The sequence below is a fragment of the Notamacropus eugenii genome, chromosome 1 (assembly GCF_028372415.1).
Source record: "Notamacropus eugenii isolate mMacEug1 chromosome 1, mMacEug1.pri_v2, whole genome shotgun sequence".
NCBI classification, from domain to species: domain Eukaryota; kingdom Metazoa; phylum Chordata; class Mammalia; order Diprotodontia; family Macropodidae; genus Notamacropus; species Notamacropus eugenii.
Window position 1 is genome coordinate 418364565 of NC_092872.1, and position 23127 is coordinate 418387691.

Here is a 23127-nt window from a genome sequence, read left to right on the forward strand (position 1 = left end):
ACTTGACTTTGGAAGTTAGATTATTATTGGGCTCTGCTCACTTCTGATGAGAGGAGGGATACATGGTCATTCATAACCCTTATAGTCTGAGCTCTGCAGATTCTTGACCTGGTTTGGGTCTGTTAGTTTGTGTGTAGTTAAATTTCAGTAGATTGTTGCTGGACTCTGTCACTGTTAGCCTGCTGTGAGGTTTTGAAGATTCAGAGTGACTGAACTATTGGCTCCCCTTTGGTCTTAGTTTCCTGCCCTGGTTTTTCTACTGTAGGCTTACGTGCTGTTCTAAAGGTTAAAATTGAGTCATCATTATTTTCCTATTCTCAGAACCACATAGCTCAGTTTCTGGAATCATTTTTGTGCTTAGAACTCAGCAGGGTCTCATTCTCAGTCACAGTCACTCCTTTCTACCCTGGATCTATGACCTAGATAGAACTAAGTAATTGGTGAGAAAGCTATCAGATGGCACCTCTTCCTCCACCTAGCTCAGATCTCTTTCTACCTCAGTTCTTCCTATCGTGGTTCTCTATTTCAATTTCCTTTCCATTCCTAGGTGCTGGAATGCTCCTAGTCCCACAGCTATTACCACTGCCACTATGCTATGCAGAGAGACCTCTCCATCTTCCTAAGCTGCCCTGGGCTAGAAAAATGGCTTACTGTGATCTTTTCTTGACTTTCCCGATCAGAATTTGGTCTGGCATATTTTCTAGGTTGTTGTGGAGGAGGTGTGTTGGAATAGCTAAGCAAAAATGCTGACTCTCACTCTGCCATGTTGGCTCTGCCTCCTAACATTAAGTTCCTGATACTTGTTGCTTCTCCCTAGCTTATTAGAATGTTAGCACATCATCATATAGCTCCCTCCACTTACTCAAATAAATTTACCTTTCTAGGTTTATCTAGATTCTTTTGTTTCTATTTCAAAGTTCCTACTTATCTCTGGTTTTTTTATCAGAAATTTTTGAAAATTATTCTATTAAAGTCCACTCCTCTTGCCTCCCCCCTCCCCACTAGAGTATTATACTAGAGTAAGTTGTTCTTGGCTATAATCATTTATCTTTTGCCTTTTGGAATATTGTGATCCAAGATGTCTTTTCACTTTTATGAGAAACTGCCTGATCTTTTATGATTCTGACTGTGGTTTCTTGGTACTTGAACTGTTTCTTCCTGGACACTTGCAATATTTTTCCTTTAATATAAGAGTTCTAAATTTTGGCTGACATTCATGGGACTTTTCCTTTAGTTGTATCAGTGGGATCTTTCCATCTTTACTTTGTCCTCTAGTTCTAATAGATCTAGAGGGTTTCTACTTATGATTTCTTGAAACATAGTACCCAGGCCTTTTTTTTTTTTTCAAATCATGGTTTTGAGGTAGTCCAATGATTCTTAGATTATCTCTTCATGACCTGTTTTCCAGGTCAGTTATTTTTTATATCAAATATTTTACACTTTCTTCTTTTTTTAATATTTTGATTTTATTCTAATATTTCTTGCTATCTAATGGATTCAATTCCATTTGGTCTTGTTTTAGTTTTTAGGAATCCATTTCTTGAAGAAGGTTTACCACGTACCTCTTCTAAGCTGATTCTTCTTCCAACTTTGATCTCCAAAGTCTCTATTTCATTTTTTATGTCTTGCTTCATTCCTTCTAGGTATTCTTGTAACTCTTATGGAAAATCCATACTTTTTTCCTTTGATTTTCTGCCTGCAGTTTCTGTAGAGTTAGATAGCAACTGGCTGATGTTTTTCATTGATTTCTCCCTGAATTGGGACTTCATGCCAGGGTCTAGCCCTTGTTCCAGTTTTTGGGTGAGGCAGTTGGCACTGCTTTTTCTTATCCTGAATCCTCTAGATTCTTAAACTGGATCATTGAGTTTCAGATCTCTTGTTCCTTCTGATATTTCCTGCCAGAGTGCCTGAGTATTATAGTCTTCAGAGCCACTAGGCCTGGACAGTTCTGGTCTAAGAACACTGCACTAGCCATTGCCTGTTGCTGCTTCTAAAGAAGGTCTCAACCCTGGGGTTTTCTCACCATCCTGGGACTTTCTCAGGGGAGTCCTCTGCTCTTGCTGCCTCCAGATCCAAGAATTTTTCTGGAATAGATGAGTGTTTGTCCTTTGTTGTGGAAGAAGACCATGCCATCAGAGAAATAATGACATGACTTGCACTTGACTTTGTTTTGAGTGAGGGAGGGCTGTGCAGGTCACCAGCCTCACTTCTCCTGAGCCATCTGGGTCCAGTGACCAGATATTCATCAGGATGACTGAAGATGACCCAGGATGAGGCAATTGGGGTTAAGTGACTTGCCCAAGGTCACACAGCTAGTGAGTGTCAAGTGTCTGAGGTGAAATTTGAACTCAGATCCTCCTGACTCCTGCACTGGTGTTCTATCCACCGCACTATCTAGCTGCACCAGCTGGAATAGATGTGTAGCAGCTGAGCAACCTATTTCCCCTTAGGCAACCATTTTAGCCAGAAGCTGCTTTGCATTTTTTAAAAAGAAGCCTTAATTCTCCTTGATAACCTTGAGAGTGAATAGTCATAGGGAATCTGTGACTAAGAGGTCTGTCATGTTGCCTCAACTGTTGCCCCTGCTCCCTCAGACATGGATACTGGCAAGCTCAGCCAGCTCCAAACTTACTTGTCCCCTCTTTGATTCTTTCTTCTGCTCTAGTTGTAGGTGGAGCAGATAGAATTTTACCATCTATGCTCTCTTCCTCAAGAAATACAGCTCAAGGAGGGCTGCCAGGGCACTGCTGACCCAGCTTGATCAAGGTCTGGGGCTGGCTGAACTTGCCAGTTTTGTGTCTGACAGAGTGGTTGAGGCAATAGGTAGTAGGTCAGGTTTTCAAGGGAAAAACAATCAATAATCAATCAATCAATCAATATTTAGTAAGCACCTAGTATGTACTGAATACTGTGCCATAACATGAAGGCCTCACAAGGCCACCACATGCTAAAGTGGTAGCATTGTGAAGAGAGAGAAAGGGTTGGATATTGTAGGAGGTAGAAACAAGATTTGGTGATTGAATGGATTTGTAGGAAGAGGGACAGCAAGTAGCCAAGGATAACATGTTTTTAAGAAATGATATAGAAACCATTGCTGAAGATTATAAACTACACAAATGTACAAAGTATGGGTAACAAGTGTAGTAATTTGGGAAAGATGATTCATTTGAAACAAGGGTTACACAAGCAAGATGAAATGTATGTATATAAATGTGTGTGTATATACACACATACGTATAGACATATACACATATATACATACACACACACACACACACACACACACATATAGGAAATGATGGTAAGGGACCCATGACTGGACTATGGTTCCTTAGAAATATAACTTATGGGGCAGCTAGGTGGTGCAGTAGATAGAACTCTGGACCTGGAGTCAGAAGGACCTCAGTTCAAATGCAGCCCCAGACACTGACTAGCTATATGATCCTAGGCAAGTCACTTAACCCTGATTGCCTCCAAAAAAAAAAGTATAGCTTATTCAGAAATGGAATAGTTGAGGGGCAGGGAGAGGGGAGGAAGAGTTGCCTTGACTATTAAGAATGCATAATAATGAGGAATTTCAGGAACCAGAAGGAAGATGCATAAAGGAAAGATGAATCATAGTCAGCAGAGGAAAAGACAGAAGTAATATTGCTGAGGAAGAATTCTACAGACCACTCGGGCAAATAGAGTCAATAAAAGTTTGGGAATCAAATCTCAATCCAGACACGTTATAGTTGTTATTATGGGGACTGCAATTATTCAGATATCTCTTCTAGTAAATAATTTATTGGCTTGCCTTAATAATGATTTCATCCCTCAAAAAGTAATGAAAGCTACTAAAGAAACTGCTAATTCTGGATCTTTATTTAGTCCCAGCTTTATCATGGACTTGCTGTGTAACCATGAATCTTTTCCCCTTTTTAGACTTCAGTTCCCCTCCAATTGCCGTTCCCCACCCCAACTCCATGTTGGATCCAATCCAATCCAAGAGGATTGGATCAAATGACCTCTAAGAGTCTTTCTAGCTTTCATATTTTAGAATTCTACAAGGTTATTGTTTTTGTCATCAGCGCCAATGAGGAATTAATCCATAAATAGAATTTGGAACAAAAGTAGAGTTTGCACCTTCAAAAGGGATAAGCTTAAAGGGACTTTAGAGAGGAATGATTCCACCCCCACTCCCAAATTTTACAGAAGAAGAAATGGACTCAGGTCAAAGATTTATCCACGGTCACACAAATAGAAAGTAGCATAATTTAAACATGCAGAAAGCTGTTCCATTGGGCAGGGCCTTAAAATTTTCATTCCTAAAACTGTAGCAAAAATTATGTTTCACAGTCATAAATAAAAACTTGCACAATCTTGGGGAAGAAACTGAATAAGGAGAAAATCATGATGGAGAGCACCAACCCAGTTGCTCTGGGAGTCTACAGTTGGGTCTGGATGACCTTTTGCCCTTCTGTCTGTTAACTGACTTGCCCACCAGCAAAGGTTTACAGCTGAAATCAATAAATTATGAACCTCCATTCAAAGTCACCAAAGAGATTTCACAAATCAGTCATGGTCAATTTCAGCAAATTTGTTGCCTGATGCCCAGTCTGTATTCCCCAGACAGAATGGGCTCTTTAGCCTTGGTTTTTCCATGCTAATTTGTCAGGAGAAGGAAGGTTCCATCCATTCTGTTTCAGACCTGATTCCAATAAACCCACAATAACGACATTGGGGTAGGGGAGGATCCATTGTAACCACTTCCCCCCAAACCCACCACTGTCCCCAGCTCCTAATTCAGCTCCCAAGCCTGGGAGGGAACATAGCAAGGCTAAACCTCAAGACTTGTGGCTATCAGGCTGGCTATAGGAAGCTAGACTTTTGCCAGAGAGGGAAGGAGGGAGAGAGGGAGGGAAACAGAGGAAAAAGAAAGAGGGAAGGATAGACGCAGTAAACTGGGGGGGGTCTCTGAGAAAGTTCCCAGCTCTATCCCCAAACTATAACTTGGATCACAGCCACAAAGACAGGGAAGAAGCAGAGCTCCTGCAGGCCAGAGGTCCAGAGAGTGACGTAGTCCTTGGTACTGTAAGTAGGAGGGAAACTATTCTCTTCTTTTGTTCTATCTACCTTCAGGGAAGGACCCCATCCCCTGTCCTTTATCCCCATCCCCTGTCCTCTGTCCCCTGTCCTCTTTGTCCTTGTGAGGTTTGCATCTAGTTCTGACTTGTGATGAGAGAAAGACTGAGACAGAGCAAAAAACAGACAAATAGAAAGAGAGGGAAATAGAGTGACAGAAACAGAGAGAGAAACTCAGAGAGACAGACAGAAATAGAGACATAAACATAGAAAGAAAGAGAGAGACGAAGTTAGAGACAGTAAGAGACACAGAACCAGAGACAGAAACAGAAATAGACAGGGGCAGAAACAGAGAGACATAAACATAAGGAGTGATAAAGAAACAGAGGAGAGAGGGAGAGAGAGAGAGAGATAATCAGAGACACAGAAACAGAAACAGAGAGACATAAACTTAGACACACACACAGAGACAGAGATGGAGAGAGAGACACAGAAACATACAGACAGAAACAGAGAGACATAAATATAAAGGGACAGAGACAAAGAGACAGAGACAGAGAGAGAGACAGAGAGACATACCCAGAGAGACGTGCAGACAGACAAAGATAGAGACACTCAGGGACACAAAACAGATAGAAACAGAAACAGGGACAGAAAGAGAGATACATAAACAGAGAGAAAGAGACAAAGAGAGAAAGAGGGGAGAAAGAGAATGCTAGCAAGAGACACAGAAGCAGAAAAAGACAGGAACAGAAATAGACAGACAAACATAGGCACACACACAAAATTAGAGACAGTCAGAGACACAGAAACAGAGACAGACAGAAGACGACAGAAACGGAGAGACATAAACGTAGAAGGACAGAAACAAAGAGACAGAGACAGAGGTATAGAGAACATTCAGAGAGAGAGAGACAGTCAGAGAGAGAGAAACAGAAATAGAGCGATATAAACAGAGACACACACACAAAGATAGAGACAGTGAGAGACATAGAAACAGAGACAGAAATGGAAAGAAACATAAACAGAGGCAGAGACATAGAAAAGAGAAAGAGAAACACAAATAGAGAGATATAAACACAGAGACAGAGAGACACACAAAGATAGAGGCACTCAGAGACACAGAAACAGAGACAGAAATGGAAACACAAACAGAGTCAGGGACAGAGATATAGAGGAGAGAGAGAGAGAGAGAGAGAGAGAGAGAGAGAGAGAGAGAGAGAGAGAGAGAGAGAGTCAGAAACACAGAAACAGAAAAGGACGGAGACAGATACACAGAGACAAACCTCTTTCTTCTGGGCTTCTCTTCCAACTGCAAAACTCGGTTGTGCCTCTTTGAGTGGCTCTCCAGGAAGCATATGGGGCACAGAGGACCTACTTAGCCCAAGTGTCCTGCCAATGGACTGCTGGTCTATTCCCTAACACAGACCCCCAGGGAGTTCTGCCCCACAGACTAAGAGATGTTTGAAAAAACTTTCTTCTGCTCTTCCTGTTCTTTCTCTTCTAACCTGCTGCTAAGCTTCCATTCAGCCTTGTCTCCAACCAATAGAAGGACTGAGGTCCTCAAGGCTCCCAGAGGAGCTGGGGGACTTCAACATCAGGGACTTTACTTTGCCTCCAGAATGAATGGAGCACCATCTGCCTTTCCATGCTTTTGAGAGTCCTCTTCTTCCATCACTCCTGTCCAAGCCTCAGAATAGTGACATGTTGCCCTTCAGTTTCAAAGGAAAATATGAAGGAAGGGCATGTTTTTTGCCATCTTCTGCCTGGACATATGAGGCTGCCACTTTACTTCTAGTTCCTCAAGAGACATCTTCACAAATGAAGGCTGTTTACCGAGGTTATTTCTTATTCAGGTACAGGTGAGACCAGATATGCTCTGAAATCCCTTCTTACTCTGAGATCCAGTGATTCTCTCAAGGAAGGAGCAAGGAGTCTCCCAAGCAGCAGCAGCAGCTCCCTGCCCTCCAATTGATCAGTCACATTTTATCCCCTTTTAAGAGGTTTGGGGGAAAGCACTTTTGGTTTAAGATTTCCAGGGACTCCTGTGGAGTGAGGTTTAGCAGTTTGGCTGTTGCTACAGGGTAGCTTTTGGCACATCTGTCTGTGGGAGAAGCATAGCAAACAATGATCATTTCAAACTAGATTTTCTTTGAAAGTATTGGGGTTGTTTTTATTTTCCCCAGTGTGGATCATAGGATTATAAATTTAGAGCTGGAAACTTTTCCATTTTAAAGATAAGGAAACTGAGGCACAGAGAAATTAGTGGCCTTCCCTGGGGTCACACAGATAGTGGCAGGAGGGGGACTTCAACCTAGGTCTTCCTGACTCAAAGATCAAAGCTCTATGTTAAGTCAGGCCACCTCTCTACCTGGTAAGAGCATTGGACTGGCTCTGGAGTCAGAGAATTTGGGTTCAAATCACAGTTAACTGTCAGTTACTACCTGTGTGACCTTGGGCAAGTCACTTCACTTTCTCTGGGCCTCATCTGTAAAAGGAAGAAATTGTCATTAGAGAAAATTATCTGAGGTACCTACCAACTCTAGTTGTGTTTACTTTAGTTTGTTAATGATGATGATAGCATTACCTTTCTATAGCATCTTAATGTTTATCAACTCCTTCCCTGAAAACAATCCTGGGCAGGTAGGTGGCACAGAGTGTCAGGCCTGGAGTCAGGAAGATTTATCTTTCTGAGTTTAAATCTGGCCTTTAGTTGTGTGACCCTGGGCAAGTCACTTCACCCTGCTTGCCTTAGTTTCTTCATCTGTAAAATGAGCTGGAGAAGGAAACAGCGTATCACTCTTTTTGAGGTTTAGGGGTGCTGGGACCCCAAAATAGCAACACATGAGTCCTCCCAGATGAATTCAACCCAAGCCTACTTTCAGCCAAAGACAAGATTTATTAAGATACTGATAGAGGGTGGGCGTGATTCTAAAAATTCGCAATATTGACCAGATTGAATCTGGCTAGTCTCAAGGAATCTGAGTATTTGTGGGTGCTTGTATTGGCAAGCAGGCCAGATTGAATCTGAATACCTCAATGGAGGCCAAGATGGATCTTATATACAGCAAGACAGTGGGAAGGATATAGGAGTGGCCAAGTAGTCTGGGGTGACTGGGAGGTAATAGAGAAGGGCCAGGAATGCCAGGAATTTGGACCACATGGCCAAGGGAAAATGGGACTTAGATAGAGTCAAGGGTAAGAAGTAGTTTGGGGCAATCTGGAGAGCAAATGGAGGACTGAGAATTGGGAGACTGGGTGTGGGCTACATGGAAAGGCCAATTGAGAGGATTACTGGAATGGGTAGATGCCTCAGGTGAATACCAGACACTTGACCAAGTGGGAAAATTCAAGGAGAATTCCAGCGAAAGTTGGAGGATGTCAGGAAGTGGGTTTCTAGGGCATATACCCTATCACCTCCAGTGTCTCTGCCAAGAAAACCCCAAATGGAGTCATGAAGAGTTGGACACAACTGAAAAATGACTGAAGAGGAAGACAACAATCCTATGAAGCAGAAAGTGTAACATTGTCTCTGATGCTCACTTAACTTCATGATACAACCCTCTGGGCCTCAGTTTTTCTTCTCCATGAAAGGAAAAGATCAGACTAGATGGATTTTGAGGTCTTTCCAGCTCTAGATCTATGTTCCTAGAATCATATAACCCTCATTTTACATTTGAGGAAACTGAGGCACAAAGAGGTAGAATGATTTGCCCAAGGTCCCCTAGCTAGAAAGTTTGAAAACCAGAATCTGAATCCAATTTTTCTGACTCCAAGTCCAATGCTTGCTTCATTAGACCATTAAGGTTTCTCAATTTACAATTAAGCTTGTCAACTTGGAGCTGGAGGGGAAGGACTTCTGAGATCACTTCATGTAATCCCCTCATCTTCCTGAGAAAGAAACTTGGACTTTGAGAAGTAAAGTGGTTCATTGAAGCTGGGAAGGGTAAGACCCAGGTCCTCTAGCACCAAATCTTGTGCTGTTTTATTCTCTCTTACACCTTGCTGCTCCTGTGATCAGTTGTTAGTGACTTGGTTTTCTTATCATTACCCTGTGTCCCATTCTTCAGCAACTCATTGTCTGCTCCTTGATTAGACTCAATGAGAATGTGTATTTGGATCACTCAGGATTTCTTTTTGGCTGTTTTTGAGTCTCAGATAAATAAAGAAACTTTTAGCTACATGTAATCTCCTTTTATGTGTGTCTATCTCTCATCCTTTATTCAAAGGATGAGAAATTTTGTGTTGACAGGTATAGGGGTAGTAGTTTTAACCTGCATCCCAATTAATGTAAATACAGCAGGCTTTGTTGTTTTGCCCTTTGTACTCAAAGAAGGCCAATGACATCATGATGTTGGAATCCAGTTACTGTGTGTTTGACTGTGGCTAATCAGTCCAATACGAACTCAGAAGACTACCACGGGTCGGGCATAAACTTCATGAGGATTTCACAAAGTGAAAAAGCCCTTCCAGTAACCAAATCCCACTGGGTGTGTGGGTGCCTCCACTTCTTTGTTCTTTAAGTTTGTTCCCATTCTCCCCACGGATTCTGTATAGATTTATGGGAAAGGGTTCCCCAGACTTCTCTGGGGATTGTTCTTTATATCAATGTTCTTACTATACCATCTTACTAAATACCTTTTCCTAACTGAGTCTACAGACTGTTAATCAATGGAGAAGCATACTGGTAGGGACCCTGGAGCAACAGTACTATATTCTTTATCCCCTCACAGTTACTTCCAACACCCTGAGGAGAATAATAGTCTTTACCCTCCATGGATGCAAATTACCAGTGCTTGTGAGAGTTGGTAGAGAGGGGAGTAGGTAGAGAAGGAAAGGTTACACAGGTGAGGCAGTGTGGTGAAAAGAGCCTTGGCCTGGGAATCAGAAGACCAATAGTCAAGTATTGGCCTTATCACAAGTATCTCCCCTTTCACTTGGCTTCATTTTCTCCCCTTGTAAAATAAGGGTGATTAGAAAGTGAGGGACCCTTTTATCTTAAGGGATCATTCCAGTTCTGACATTTTGTGATTCTGAGGCCTCTTCCGTGATCTTTTCGTGCCTCTTTCATAGTTCTTTTCTATAGACAATCTCTTACATAGTATCTGTTACCTTTCTTCTACTGTAATGATTCTTGAATTCAGTAACAAACTGCTCCTTCTGGCTTCTAGCTACTCTTCTTGGCTATGGAAATGAGCAGAGGCCACCCAAAAGAAAGTGAACTGTTGAGAATGAGGACAGGTGTGGATAGAAGGTGATCACCAAAGCGTGTCTCAGGTGATGGCTGTAGAGAACAAATCAGAGGATTTGAACTAACCTAATTCCACCAGTTCTTTCTAGCTTCCCTCTGGATCTTCAACCCATATGTGTTCATAGAATGAAAAGACAGAATCTCAGAGCTGGAAGGAAACTAGGAGATCATTTGGGCCATTCCTTACTTAAGCAGGATGTTTTAAAAAATATACATGACATTGAGGGGAAAAGTAGTGACTTTGGATTCAGAAAGTCTGGCTTTGAACTCCAGCTCTGTTGATTACTACCTGTGTGACCTTCTCTGACCCTCAAGTGTCCCAATTTATAAAAGTGAAGGGGTTAGAGTATATGATCTAGGTTAGATAAAGTCCCTTAAAGATCTAAATACTTCATTTCATCCTAAAAAGTAATTGTCCACCTCCACTTGGGAACCCATGACAGCTCATTCCATGTTTGAACTCTCCCTATTTAAAAAAAAAAAGTTTTCCCTTTTATAAAGCCTAAATCTCCCTACAACTTCTACACACCACTTCCAATTCTGCCCTTTAAGGTCAGACAGAACAGAGCTAATTCCTCTTCTATATCACAGCACTTCGTATCTGAAAAGAGTCCTCATCATCCTTAAGTCTTCTTTTCTCCAGGAAAAAGATCCCCAGTTTCTTCAACCAAACCTTATATGTCATGCTCTTAAGGTCCTTCATTACCCTTGGGACCCTCTGGTTATCAATATGCTTCCTAAAATGAACTAAGCACAATATTCTGCCTATGGACTGAACAAGGCAGAAGATACATTAGTGCCATCCTCCCTCTCTAAGGATACTCTACTAAGATATTTCAGCCTCTTTCACTTATTCACCATTTAATTCCACTTTCTTCCTGCCTGGATGTCATGGCCTTTCCTTTCAATGTTGAAACCCAAGATCTATCCACATATGTCAATCTCATATGAATAATTATAATGACTTAAAGATCTCTCATGACTTGGCCTCCCTTTCCAATGAGTTTCTAATCTCTTCCCCAACTTCTCATTGTCCAAAGGATTACTCACTCCTATAGGGACAGAACTATGATTCTACAGGGGTTGGAAGGTCCCAGTGATTGATTAACTTCCTTTACCGAAGCCAATTGGCACCTTTTCTGCAATGGAGAGTCTTAGGGAACTGCCTTGAGGCCTGAGAGGTCAGTAGCTTGTCCAGGGTCACAGAGTCAGTATGTGTCAGAGATGGGGCTTTTGCCCAGGTTTCCTGACTCTGAAGTCAGCTCCCCAGACATCGCTCCCCCTGCCTCTCCCTCATTTACATATGATTAAGAATATACTTCACTAAAGTAGATCTGGAATGAACAAAGTTAGAATCCAGAGCAGCAGGTGCCTTCTGAGCAGAGTGGAAATCTCTGCTCCCCTAGACTATTGTGAAATGAACAGTGCCTCATTTTACATATAAAGAAAAAGAGGCCCAAGAAAATTAAGTGACGTGCCTATAGTCACACAGGACAAGATCATCATCGTCATCAACAACATTAATAATAAACATTTACAAAGCACTAACTATATGCTATGTAACTATATAAGGTGCATTATGTTAAGGACCTTACAACCATTATTTCCTTTGGTCCTTATAAAAATCCTAGGAAGTAGGTGCTATTATTATCCCTATTTTACAGTTGAAGAAAATAAGATAGACAGAAGTTAAATTACTTGCCCTTGGTCACACAACCAACCAGTAAGTATCTGAGGTGGCATTTGAACTCAACTTTTCCTAACTCCAGGAATCAATCCACTGCATCACCTATATGCCTACCTGAAGGAGATAATATGCAAACAACTATATTCATAGGTAGTAAATAGCATAAATTGAAGGTAATTCTCAAAAGAAAAGGTACTTTTGGCTTGTGGGACCAGGAAATGCCTCCTGCAGAAAGTAGAATTTGAGCTGTCTTGAAGGAAATCAGTAAGTGGAGAAAGAAGAGCATTCTAGGTGTAGAGAACAGCAAGGGAAAAGGCTATCAGGAAAGGAGACCAGAGATGGAGTATCATTTTTCTGAGGTGGGATTTGAACCCAGGTTCGCTAACTCTGGAGCCAGTGAGGGAACTGGATTCCTAAGGCCCCGTCCTTCTAGCTCTACATCTGTGATAACATAAACCCTGTGAGGTGAGCAGTAAATTATTATCATTTTACATATGGGGAAACTGAGGCTTAGAGAGGAAAAGGATCTTGGGGAAGGTCACACAATGAGTAAGAGTCAGAGCCAGGATTTAACCCCAGGTCTCCTGGTTTCAAGTCTAGTACTCTTACCACTGTAGTTGCCCTTGGAGTTGTATGACTTCTGAGAAGGAGATTTCCCTAGGATTCTTCCTGAGCCTTTATTATATCCATGGAGTTTCAGCTCCACAGTCAACTATAAGTGTCTTCATGGCAGACAGGAAGCAGTCAGAAGATAACTGCCTGCTCCGAAGCTGGAAAAAAGGCCCCTTCATCATGCAGTCCCAAGGTGATGCTACCCCACTATACAGTACTAAGGAAGTGCACTTACTGGGCATTCTGGGAAGCCATGTTTCTAGTGAATTAACCCCAGCACTAGCTGCCTGAGCTCTCTATAAAGAGCTCCCTCCTGTGTTCTGGGTTGGAACTTGGGAAATCTCACAGGTGAGGGGAGTATCCTCCCCCATATTGGAACTTTTCACCTTTGGCCAAGTTCCCAGGGCCCAGGTTTTGTTTCTTCCGTCACCTAAGAGATGCCTGCTTCCTAAGTACACCAGCTCAGCCTTTCTACTAATCACATTCAGGGACACTGAGAACAGTCTCCTACGTCCAGAGAGGAAAATGGGAAGAGTCCTCTCTCTACTTTTGTGAAAGGGAATAATGATATTCTCAGTGAGAAAGGAGATGAGTTCTAAATGCTGACCAGACAACTTTGGGCAAGAGGTCAGTTTCCCCTTCTCAATGTCTTCTGCTGTAAATGGGATAATAATACATGTGCTTTTTACCTCTGGTAAGGAAGTCTTTGTAAGCCCCTAAGAACTATAAAAAAATGTAGACCTATTTGACTGTCAGACCAGGTCCATAAGCCTCCTTCCCCCTGCCACAACGATGACACCACACACACACACACACACATACACACACACACACACGCAAGACCTAGGGCTGCCTTGTTTGACTTAAGGTCATAGGAAGGAAGAAGTAAAGAAAAGGAAGGAAGCATGTATAACCCACCTACTATGTGCCGTGCACTGCTAAGGATTTTACAAATATTATCTCATTTGATCCTCATAACAACGCTGGTAGGTAGGTGCTATTATTATCCTCATTTTATAGTTGAGAAACCTTGGGCAAATAGCAGTTAAGTGACTTGCCCAAGGGCAGACAGATTTTAATTCAGGTCTTCCTGATTCATGGTTCAGCACTTTTAACCTCAGGGGTTCAAAAACCCAGAGCTGGAAGGAAGCTGACGCCCATATAATCCAGCCCTCTCCTCTGTTGCACACAAGATACACTTGTCTTCCCAAAGATAAGATTATATTCCTCAAAATGAGCTCAATGGAGTTGACTGAAGTAATGAAAATAAAATGGAGATTCTGGGAATTCAGAACAGCATTCAAAGTGCATATAAACAACCCAAAGACCCTGAGGAGGGGGTAGCCTGGCACACTAAAGGCATAGGAAGAGAAGAGAAAAGATAGATAAAAGGAAAGAGCCTGGAGGAAACAGTTCGGGGAGTAGGAACAAGAGGACTGGAATGAAAGGGTAGGACTGATGGTGGAAGCATAACAACATTAAAATTGACTTGAGACCATAAGGACCATCCAACCTCAAGTAAGTGTAGGTCATAGGAGCCTCTGGGTGGGCAAAGTGAAGTGCATCAGTAGTAAGCACTTAATGAATGAATATGTAGGAGGGCATGGTGTCAACCTCAACAGGTTAGGGATGGCACCAAAACATCACTTAAATCAGACATGTCAAACACAAAGCCCAAGGGTCATATTGTGACTGGCAACACTTTCCAGATCACTGAACCAGATTAAAATGTAATTGGGAAATATTTAACAAAGTTCTTTAAAATACAGTAGAACATAGATAATGTTAATATGCAGTTTTCTTAGTCAATATGCTACCCACAGAGATCCTTACATATAGTTTAGTGGCACCTGTTTCTATTTGAGTTAAACACCACTGACTTTAATAATCCTTCCCCTCACCCCTTCTTTATTCAAACCTTACCCAACCTTCAGGATCTAGACATCACAGTTTCTACTGCCTTCTTCCTTCCCCGAATATTACAATTCTCTTTGATCTCCCTCTACTCTGAGTTCCTACAGTGCCCATCAACAGCACCTCATCCAATCTACCCTATTCCAACAAGCTGTTATTAATCACCCACAATTTCAAAAGACACATTGCTAGGCACCTTGGATACAAAAAAAAAAATAAATAAATAAAGCTAGCTCCTGTCTTCTGAGAGTTTACATTCTTTTTCCTGAAGAATTTTCTTGAAGAAAAAAAAGGTATTGATATCACGAGAACATAGTTTTTATATCACTTTCATTTACAAATATATTCCTCCCTGTTCCTCTACCCAGAGAGTCACTCCCCCAACAAAGAATAGACAGGGAGGAAATAAAAAAGTAGTTCAGCAAAACTAACCGACATATCCACTGTCTGACAATAAATGCAGTGCTCTGAACTCCTGAATGAATGGACAAAGAAAGCACTTAGTACATTCCCCACCTCGGCAAAGAAGGGAGGGAGATACATTTTTTTTCATCTCTTCATCAAGGCCAAACTTGGTCAGTTCTGTCTTTTTTGCTCTTTCTGTTTACAACATTTTAATCATTTTTTTCTGTAGTGTATTTTTTTTCCTGGCCTTGCTTAATTCTCTTTTGCGTCTGTTCTTTCCACATTTATCTGTATTCTTCATATTCATTGTTTCTTACAAGGTACTAATATTCCTCTATGCTCATGCCCATAAATTGTTTAGGTGTTCACCAATTGATGGGTTTCTTCTTTTTTTCCCCAGTTTTTTGCTACTATGAAAAGTGGAGTTTATATGCTATTGATGAAACACATCTATAGGGTCACTAATTATTCACTATAGGGTCACTCCATTATTGGTGGAGTTGTGAACTGATCCAACCATTCTGGAGAACAATTTGGAACTATGCCCAAAGGGTTATGCCGCACACCCTTTGATCCAACAATACCACTAAGTCTATATCCCAAGAAAATTTTTTAAAAGGAAAAAGGACCTATTTGTACAAAAATATTTATAGCAGCTCTTTCTGTGGTGGCAAAGAATTGGAAATTGAGGGGATGTCCATCAATTGGTGAATGGCTGAACAGGTTGTGGTATGTAATTGTAATGGAATACTATTGTGCTATGAGAAATGACGAGCAGATTGATTTCAGAAAAACCTGGAATAACTTACATGAACCAATGCAGAGTGAAGTGAGCAGAACCAGGAGAACATTGTAACAGTAATATTGTATGTGATCAACTGTGAATGACTTGGACCTTCTCAACAATACAATGATCTAAGACAATTCCAAAGGACTCATGATGAAAAATGCTGTCCACCTCCACAGAAAGAACTGAAGGCATATGAATGCAGATAGTAGCATACTATTTTCACTTTATTTTTTGTGGGGTTTTTTGGTCTGTGTTTTCTTTCATAATATGATTGCATATATGTATATGTACACACACACACACACACACACACACACACACACACATATATATATATATATATATATATATATATATATATATATATATATATATATAAAACCTATATCAAATTACCATCTCAGGGAAAGGGGAGGGGAAGGAAAGACAGAAGAAGAGAATTTTAAATTCAAAATCTTTTCAAAGTGAATGTTGATCATTAAAAATAAATTAATTAATTAAAATTTTAAAAAAAACAGAAAAGGTCTCAGCAACCCTCACACCAGAGGTACTAGTCCTCCCAGAACACCCCTTACGCCCCAGCATACACCACCTTGGTGATGAGATGGCTGAGTGCTTAAGGTGGTGGAATCCTCTGTATTCATGTGAGTTTGAATCCCATCCTCTCTGTGTTTCTTTATCAAACCCTTTAGAAAGACTTCTCTGAGACAGTTTCCCTTTTATATTGTCTATATCTGGTATTTTCATATGATTTGCAAGTTGCTTCCTCCTTTAGAATGTGAACTCCTTGAAAGCAGGGAACTAGGCCTTTTCCTTTCCTTGAATCCCCAGTTTAAGACAATGCTTGGCACATATTATCAATCAATCAATCAATAAACATTTATTAAGTGCCTGCTATTGTAAGCAATGAATCAATGCTTATTGCCTGGTGACTGACTGCCCCTCCCCACACCGCCCACAGTGGTTTATTTATTTTAGTCCTTTTTAATGCACATATTGTGTAACATAGTCATCTGTATGGGCACCCCATCTCCCTTCTAGACTATGAGCTTCCTTTGGATGGGATATAGTAGGTATATCTTTGTATTTCTTGCTCTGACTTACCCAGTCCCTAGCAGTGAATATTGCAAAGCAGAAGTCAATTCAACACATCTCCATCCTTTCATTTTCCTCTCCCAGCCTCCTCTTGTCTCCCCCACAATTTTTCTCTTTTTTCCTTATCTCCCACTCTGTGTCTCTCTTCCTCTGTTTTAGGCCTGAGGCCCTTCATGGCTCATGGGGTTACCATCCTGGGCAGATCTCCTCCATTCCTCCTTCTCCCCAACCCTCAGACATCCCAAACCCTTCTTGACCTCTGGTTTTCTGTCCTGCTCAGAAGTTCCAGGATGACAGCTAAGCATCTGCTCTTTCCCTTCCTTCTGGCCTGCCTGTGGTTTCTGGCTGTCTACTGCCACCTGGCGGAGGAAGAGAAGTGGAGTAAGGACAGGGGTCTGGGGAGAAACTCTACCATGAACCTGCCTGACTTTCCTTCAGTCTCCATCGTGGGTGAGTAGCCTGGCTGGCCAGCAGAGGGCGTGGGGAGCAATTTGTCTCTGACATAGGGACTGAGTAGGTGGGGCATGCCTAGGAGCCCTTTTTCTTGGATTTCATTCCTCTTTCCTCTGAGGTTTCCAATGCTCTGCTCCAAATGCAGCTGCCTCTCTTAAGTTCTGATCTTCGCTGTTCTTGATAGTGGGGGCCACTACCCATTCAGTCTGGGGATCTGGAGCTCAAACACCTGTGTGAACTTGAGGAAAGCTCTTCTGCAATCCACTCTCAGCATTTTAGAATTCTTCTTTATTAAAATGAGGAGGAGGGAATTAAATTATCTCTAAAGTCCTTTTCAGGTCTGAAAGCCCTTTGGCCCCTTCTACTAAATGACTATCTCCCCTGCCTGTCCTTCAGACCCTTACCAGCCTCAAGTCCCCTACAGAACCATAATAATTAAATCTGGGGAAAAGTCAGACGAATCGAATTCCTTTCTATAGTCAGTGTTCAGTATATGAGAGCTGGTCTGTAGTGAGGCCTTTGATTTTACTTGAAAATCAGGGTCTAGATCAATGGTATTTCAATGGGTCTATGAACTTGAAAGCCGGGGATGAGAGAGTGTGGCAGGAAAAGTAACTTTATTTCAATACAATTAGCTTTCTTTGTAATCCTGTACTTTATTTTATGTATTGAAAAACATTACACTGGAAAAGGATTTAAAGGCTTCACCAGACTACCAAAGGGGTCCATGACACACAAAAAGTTAAGAACTCTTGGTCTAGATAGTGCTACAGGCTGAGGAAATAGGAGAGGCATTCCCCAGGAACAGTTTTGAGTGTTCCACAAACTTCTTGGTCTCAATTGTTCCAGAACCCAAGGAGAGGAAAGGGGAAATTGAAGAAATTCCCTCTGGCCCTGTGAGGCTGGGGAGGAAAACCACCAGTGAGCAAGAACAAAGTTCTTCTCAGCCTAGCCTGTTAGACTTCCTCTGTTTTCTGGCTTTCTCCTCTTTGTTTGTGATGCATTTACCCCAATCTTTGACCCTCCTTTAGGTCCCCTGGCACTGAAATGGTAAAGCAGAATGTCTCCCCACCCCTGCCTCCAGTAGGCCACCTTCCCAGAGGTCTCCCTCTTCCTACCCCTGGCCCTGTCTGTCAAACATATCCTCCATTATGTTTCCTTTAAAGCGCTGAACAAAAAATCCAAGAAGATCATCAGGAAAGAGATAGAAACCAAGAAATCCTCTGAGGTAGGTGGGACTTCAGCAGAGGGGAAAGAAGGATGGAAGGGGGAGAGGTGGGAGAGGGAGACGTCCATCCACCCCTACAACACGACGGACTGACTTGTGTAGAGTCTACATTTACAACACCCTTTCTGCATAGTGCTTCCTTGGATCCCCACAACAGTCTGATGAAGGAGGGGGAGGGGAAGGTTTCATGGGATTAGGGGAGGGAGACCAGAATGACCACTACCATTTTTCAGATACAAAACTGAGGATTAGAGAGATTAACTTGCCTAAAATCACAATGCCATTTAGCATTGGATATGAGACTCATATTCTCAAGGTTTCTTTGCTCTGTCCAGAATTCTTTCTGCGATATTAGGGTCAAACAATAACAGCTCTCCACCTCCAACTCAGAAACATATTATTACTTTAGAGATGGAAAAGATCTTAGGGGTTGAAATGATTATTTCTCCCTTATATTAATAATCAACTGTTGAATTAAGACTAAGGTTTTCCCCCTTTTCTACTTCCTTATTCAGAAATCAGCCCTGGCTGGTTACTGAGGGCAGACTTTGAAGTGCAGGGCTAATAATGAGAGGGAAAGCTCAGATCCGCTCAAAAGGTAAAGACATTTTAGTCTCAGTGAACTGATGGAGTCTAGTCCATTTTGTTTTACTCAAAGAGGTTTGGGGAAAAGTGAGTTCTCCCTTCTGTCTAGATTACTCTGGACAGGGTGACGTGAGTATAGATAAGTCTCTTTGGCCAAGATTGAATGATCAGTCCAGACCCTCATTAGAATAAGCCCACCTCTCATCATAATATCCATTCTCTCATAATTATTAACCAATCAAAGTTGATTGCCACCCCCAGAAACACACACTCTTCCAAGGACATATAAGGGTTGAGTTGTTTCCATGAGGGGTCTTTGGTGTTCAAGAGTGCCACTGATCCCTTTTATTAATTATTGCTAGCATGATTAATAAAATGATTACCCAGAAACTATGTCTTCTGAACTTTTTATATGTCACAGGATATTATGGAAATATCCAATAATTCACTGAAAAATATTGCTGCCAATCATACTTAATAACACACACAGACCTAGAAGGCAAAACCAATGTTTATTTTATGTTTCAGTATAGGACCAGATTTCAGAAAATACCTTTGAACCCCAAACAGACTTCTGAAAATCTATATAGCCTCCAATTACGTCAGAGACATGAAGAAGATTCTGACAGGAAAAGGAGAGATTTACAGTACAAAGATATGCTTGTGGGATTTACATTCCAAAGATAATAGAAGAAGTTTCAAGATGGAATGGGTATCATAAATTCTTTTACCCTCTCTGGGTTTCTTATCATCATTGATCTAAATAGGAGTCTTAAGAAAAATCTCAGTTAGCTACTGATTTCACAGCTGTGACTTTCCTCACAATGAAAGTGGCTGTCCTGGACCCAAAATAGTAATGGAGCAGAAGGAATCTAAATTTATTATAGGGATCATCTTGTCTGACTCCTTCACTTTACAGATGGGGAAATTAAGGCCTAGAGAACTTACATAGTTTGCCCAAGGTATCACAGGATAGGCAGGATTTGAATCTTGGTCCTTTGTCACCAAGTCTGGAAGTCCTACTACTAATGACTTCTTTAGCCTACAGCTCCTGAGAACATCTCAAAGGCCCTTAGAGACCCAGGTGATACAGTTCAAGGCATGCCAGAATGTTCTCTGGTTCCCAAAATATTTCCCTCCCAAGTCATTTCTTTGGAATAAGGCTTTGAGGTGCCTATTAAACCCCATGCATTATGGGTAGTTTAGACTGGTGTAAATTGTCTCAGGCTGGAATTAAAAAACCTGGGTTCTAGTCCCCTCTTATGTGACTTCCTTTTGGGGGGGGGGTCTCCCCTTGCATATCTATAACAAAGGAGGGCATTGATGGTCTGTGATTTTAACCTAAGAAAACGGTGGGAGGGAAAAGAAACAGTAGAGTTCTGGATTTGGAGTCCCAAGGATGCCAGTTAAGTCCTGACTACTGTTTACTATCCGTTTGACCTTGAGTAAATTACCTGACCTCTCTGTTCAAGGGAGGAAAGTTGGAGAACAGGGTGGAATAATTTTTGTAAAATCTATTTCATTTGGACAGTATAAGGGAAGCACTCTGTATAAGAGTGATAATGATATATAATAAAAATAAAAACAAAGACCTAGGCTGCTAACTGGAAAAAATCACCAGTTAGAGCCAGGCTGAGTCAGGGAAGCTCCAGTCTGGAGACACTGGGGTTAAGAGTAGTGGTGGGTGGATAGTGGAGGTAAACGGTAGGGAGGCTACCTAAAGGGAAGCAGGAGAATGTAAGCTCAAGGCTTAGTGGAACGGAGGAGAAGTGGGACTCTGAAATCACTGGTTACCTCCCTATTCTCAGAAAAAGACCCTGGTGAAGAAGAATCCACGGCCCCCACCTCCAGCCAACTGCGTAGCCACATGGGCCAACTGCCAGCCCATGGCATCACCCTGCTGCCACCCATGCGCTATCTGCCACTGCCGCTTCTTCCGCAGCGTCTGCTTCTGCCGCCTATTCCGGCCCAGCTGCTAAACTCCAGGTCCAGCCTCTGAGTGCCCCAGGAGGGGAGAGACTGGGGATCCCCCTCCCAATGGCCTCCAAGGCTTCACTCACGGTTTCATCCTGATCTGCTCAAGTAGGATCCCACAGTGCCAGAAGCCCAGTAATGCCTCCCCTGTGCTCATTTCTAAGTGGCTCCCGCCCTGGATTTAGCTACTCTCTCAGCCTCATCTGAGAGGCTGGGAAAGCGGGAGTAATCCTGCCCCAAATTGTGACAGTAACAACATCTGGCTTCAGGCCTGAAGATTTGTGCCTGTGTTCCTTTCACCCTCATTCCCCCTCCTCCCAAACTCTTGTATTCAGGATTGGGCATCTTATCATTCCCACTAAAGTGTATGGCTGATAGTTTCAAGAGCTGTGTGGGATTCCCACTTTATGATCATTTCATTCCCCTTCTGAACAGCTCCCTACCACCCATAGGAAGAGGTCCCAACTCCTCAGTATGTCTTACAAGGCCTTATCCCATCTATCCCCCAGTTTCCAGATGTCTGAGGCTCCCCAGCACTTTTCCTATCCTCTAATCAAAGTAAATCACTCAATTTTCTACATTTTCCTACCCCCCACACCTTTCCTCTTACCCCTCTAGAAAGCCTCTTCATCCTTCACCAGTCCCATCTGAGGTTGCCCACCCCTCCAGGAAGCCTTTCTTGATTTCCCTCAACCATACTATGCACCACCACGTCCACCCCCTGCCCAAGCTGGAAGTGGTCTCCTGTCCCCAGAAATGTATTTCTTCTACAGCCTGGATCACTTCCTGTCTTGTTCTGTCTGTGTATATAGTTTATCTCACTACTAGACTGTGAGCTCCTTGTGGGCAGGGGCTACATCTTATTCACACGCATTTTTCATAATGCCCAATACATAGCACTCCTTCAATAAATGTTATATTGAACTGACAATGTAATGACTCTCTAACCATAGAGTTTAGGGACATCCACTGGAATCCAAAGTCATTCCTGTAACAGTAAGCACTGTTACAAAAGGGGGGGCCCTTAGTGTCTGTGCAGTCTTGTCTGGCCAAACAAACACTTCCGAAGAGTTAGCCCCAAAGTAAAACCTCTCTTCAGAGTACTTACACATTTTTCAGAACCAGGCATCACAAGCCTTGAGAACCAGGGCCTCACTAACAAAATATGTGGGCCTTCCTACAAATCTTCCTTAATCAAACTCCCTTTAATGGGCAGGTCCATGAACGGGTGGGGAAGATCTTCCCATTAAGAAGCAAAATTATATTAACAATAAGCAAAAATGCATTATCAGTGCAACTCCCCATTATGGCAATCTGACTTTCCCTGCCTTTACAATAAAAGTATGGTGGGGAGGGTTAAAGGAGATACTTTCTAAGGTTTGTCCCAGCTCTGATAGTCTATGGTTCCATGAAATCTGTTAAAAAAAATCTGGTCAAAGAAGGAGACAGAGCTAATGTTTGTTGGTCCAAGAGCCAAGCAGTCAGTTAAGGTAAAACTCCCACAATGTTGCCTTAGGAAATTTTTCTCAGCTATTCAAGGTGCCCATAAGTGGACTAGTTTCACTCACAAGGTAGTTAGCTCATCACTGAAGGCTGGATGATCATGTTAGGAATGCTTACCTGGATTCTTGATCATGGGAAAGTTTGGACTAGAGAAGAGCATTGGATCTGAATGTAGGAGAGCTGAATTCAAATTCTGACTGCCATTTATAACCCAGAACTACAGCATGTAGTAGGAAAAAATGCTAGCTATCGATTTAGGAAACCCACGTTCAAACCCCAGCTCTGCCACCTACAACCTATGTGACTATGAGCCACTCTTGTGTTTAGTTTCCTCCTCTGTGGGGACTTGGATCAGATAGCTTTAAATCCCCTTTCAGCTTAAAATCTTTTAACTATGAACTAACCACACAAGTTCCTTTTCATTTCTGGCAGTCTGATGAATTGCCAGTATTCAAACCATAACGTTATCAGTTTCCCTGTCTATCTTTCTTCAAATCCCTCCAGATTTGACAACCAAATCTCCTAATGAATGAAAAGGCAGGGGTGAGATCCCAGAAGAAATAGCG

The 23127-nt window shown here is 42.0% G+C and overlaps 1 protein-coding gene across 2 annotated transcripts in view; it reads left to right on the top strand.

Moving 5' to 3' along the window:
* ASIP (agouti signaling protein) overlaps nucleotides 1-21989 on the top strand; it is a 55802-nt gene extending 33813 nt beyond the window's left edge. For both annotated transcript variants that reach the window (XM_072631301.1, XM_072631302.1), the window contains exons 2-4: nucleotides 17099-17268; nucleotides 18438-18499; nucleotides 20893-21989. In XM_072631301.1, coding sequence (XP_072487402.1) covers nucleotides 17109-17268; nucleotides 18438-18499; nucleotides 20893-21063 — 393 coding nt within the window. In that variant the 5' untranslated portion in view covers nucleotides 17099-17108 and the 3' untranslated portion in view covers nucleotides 21064-21989. The remainder of the gene's footprint in view (nucleotides 1-17098; nucleotides 17269-18437; nucleotides 18500-20892) is intronic.
* Nucleotides 21990-23127: the final 1138 nt, after the last annotated feature.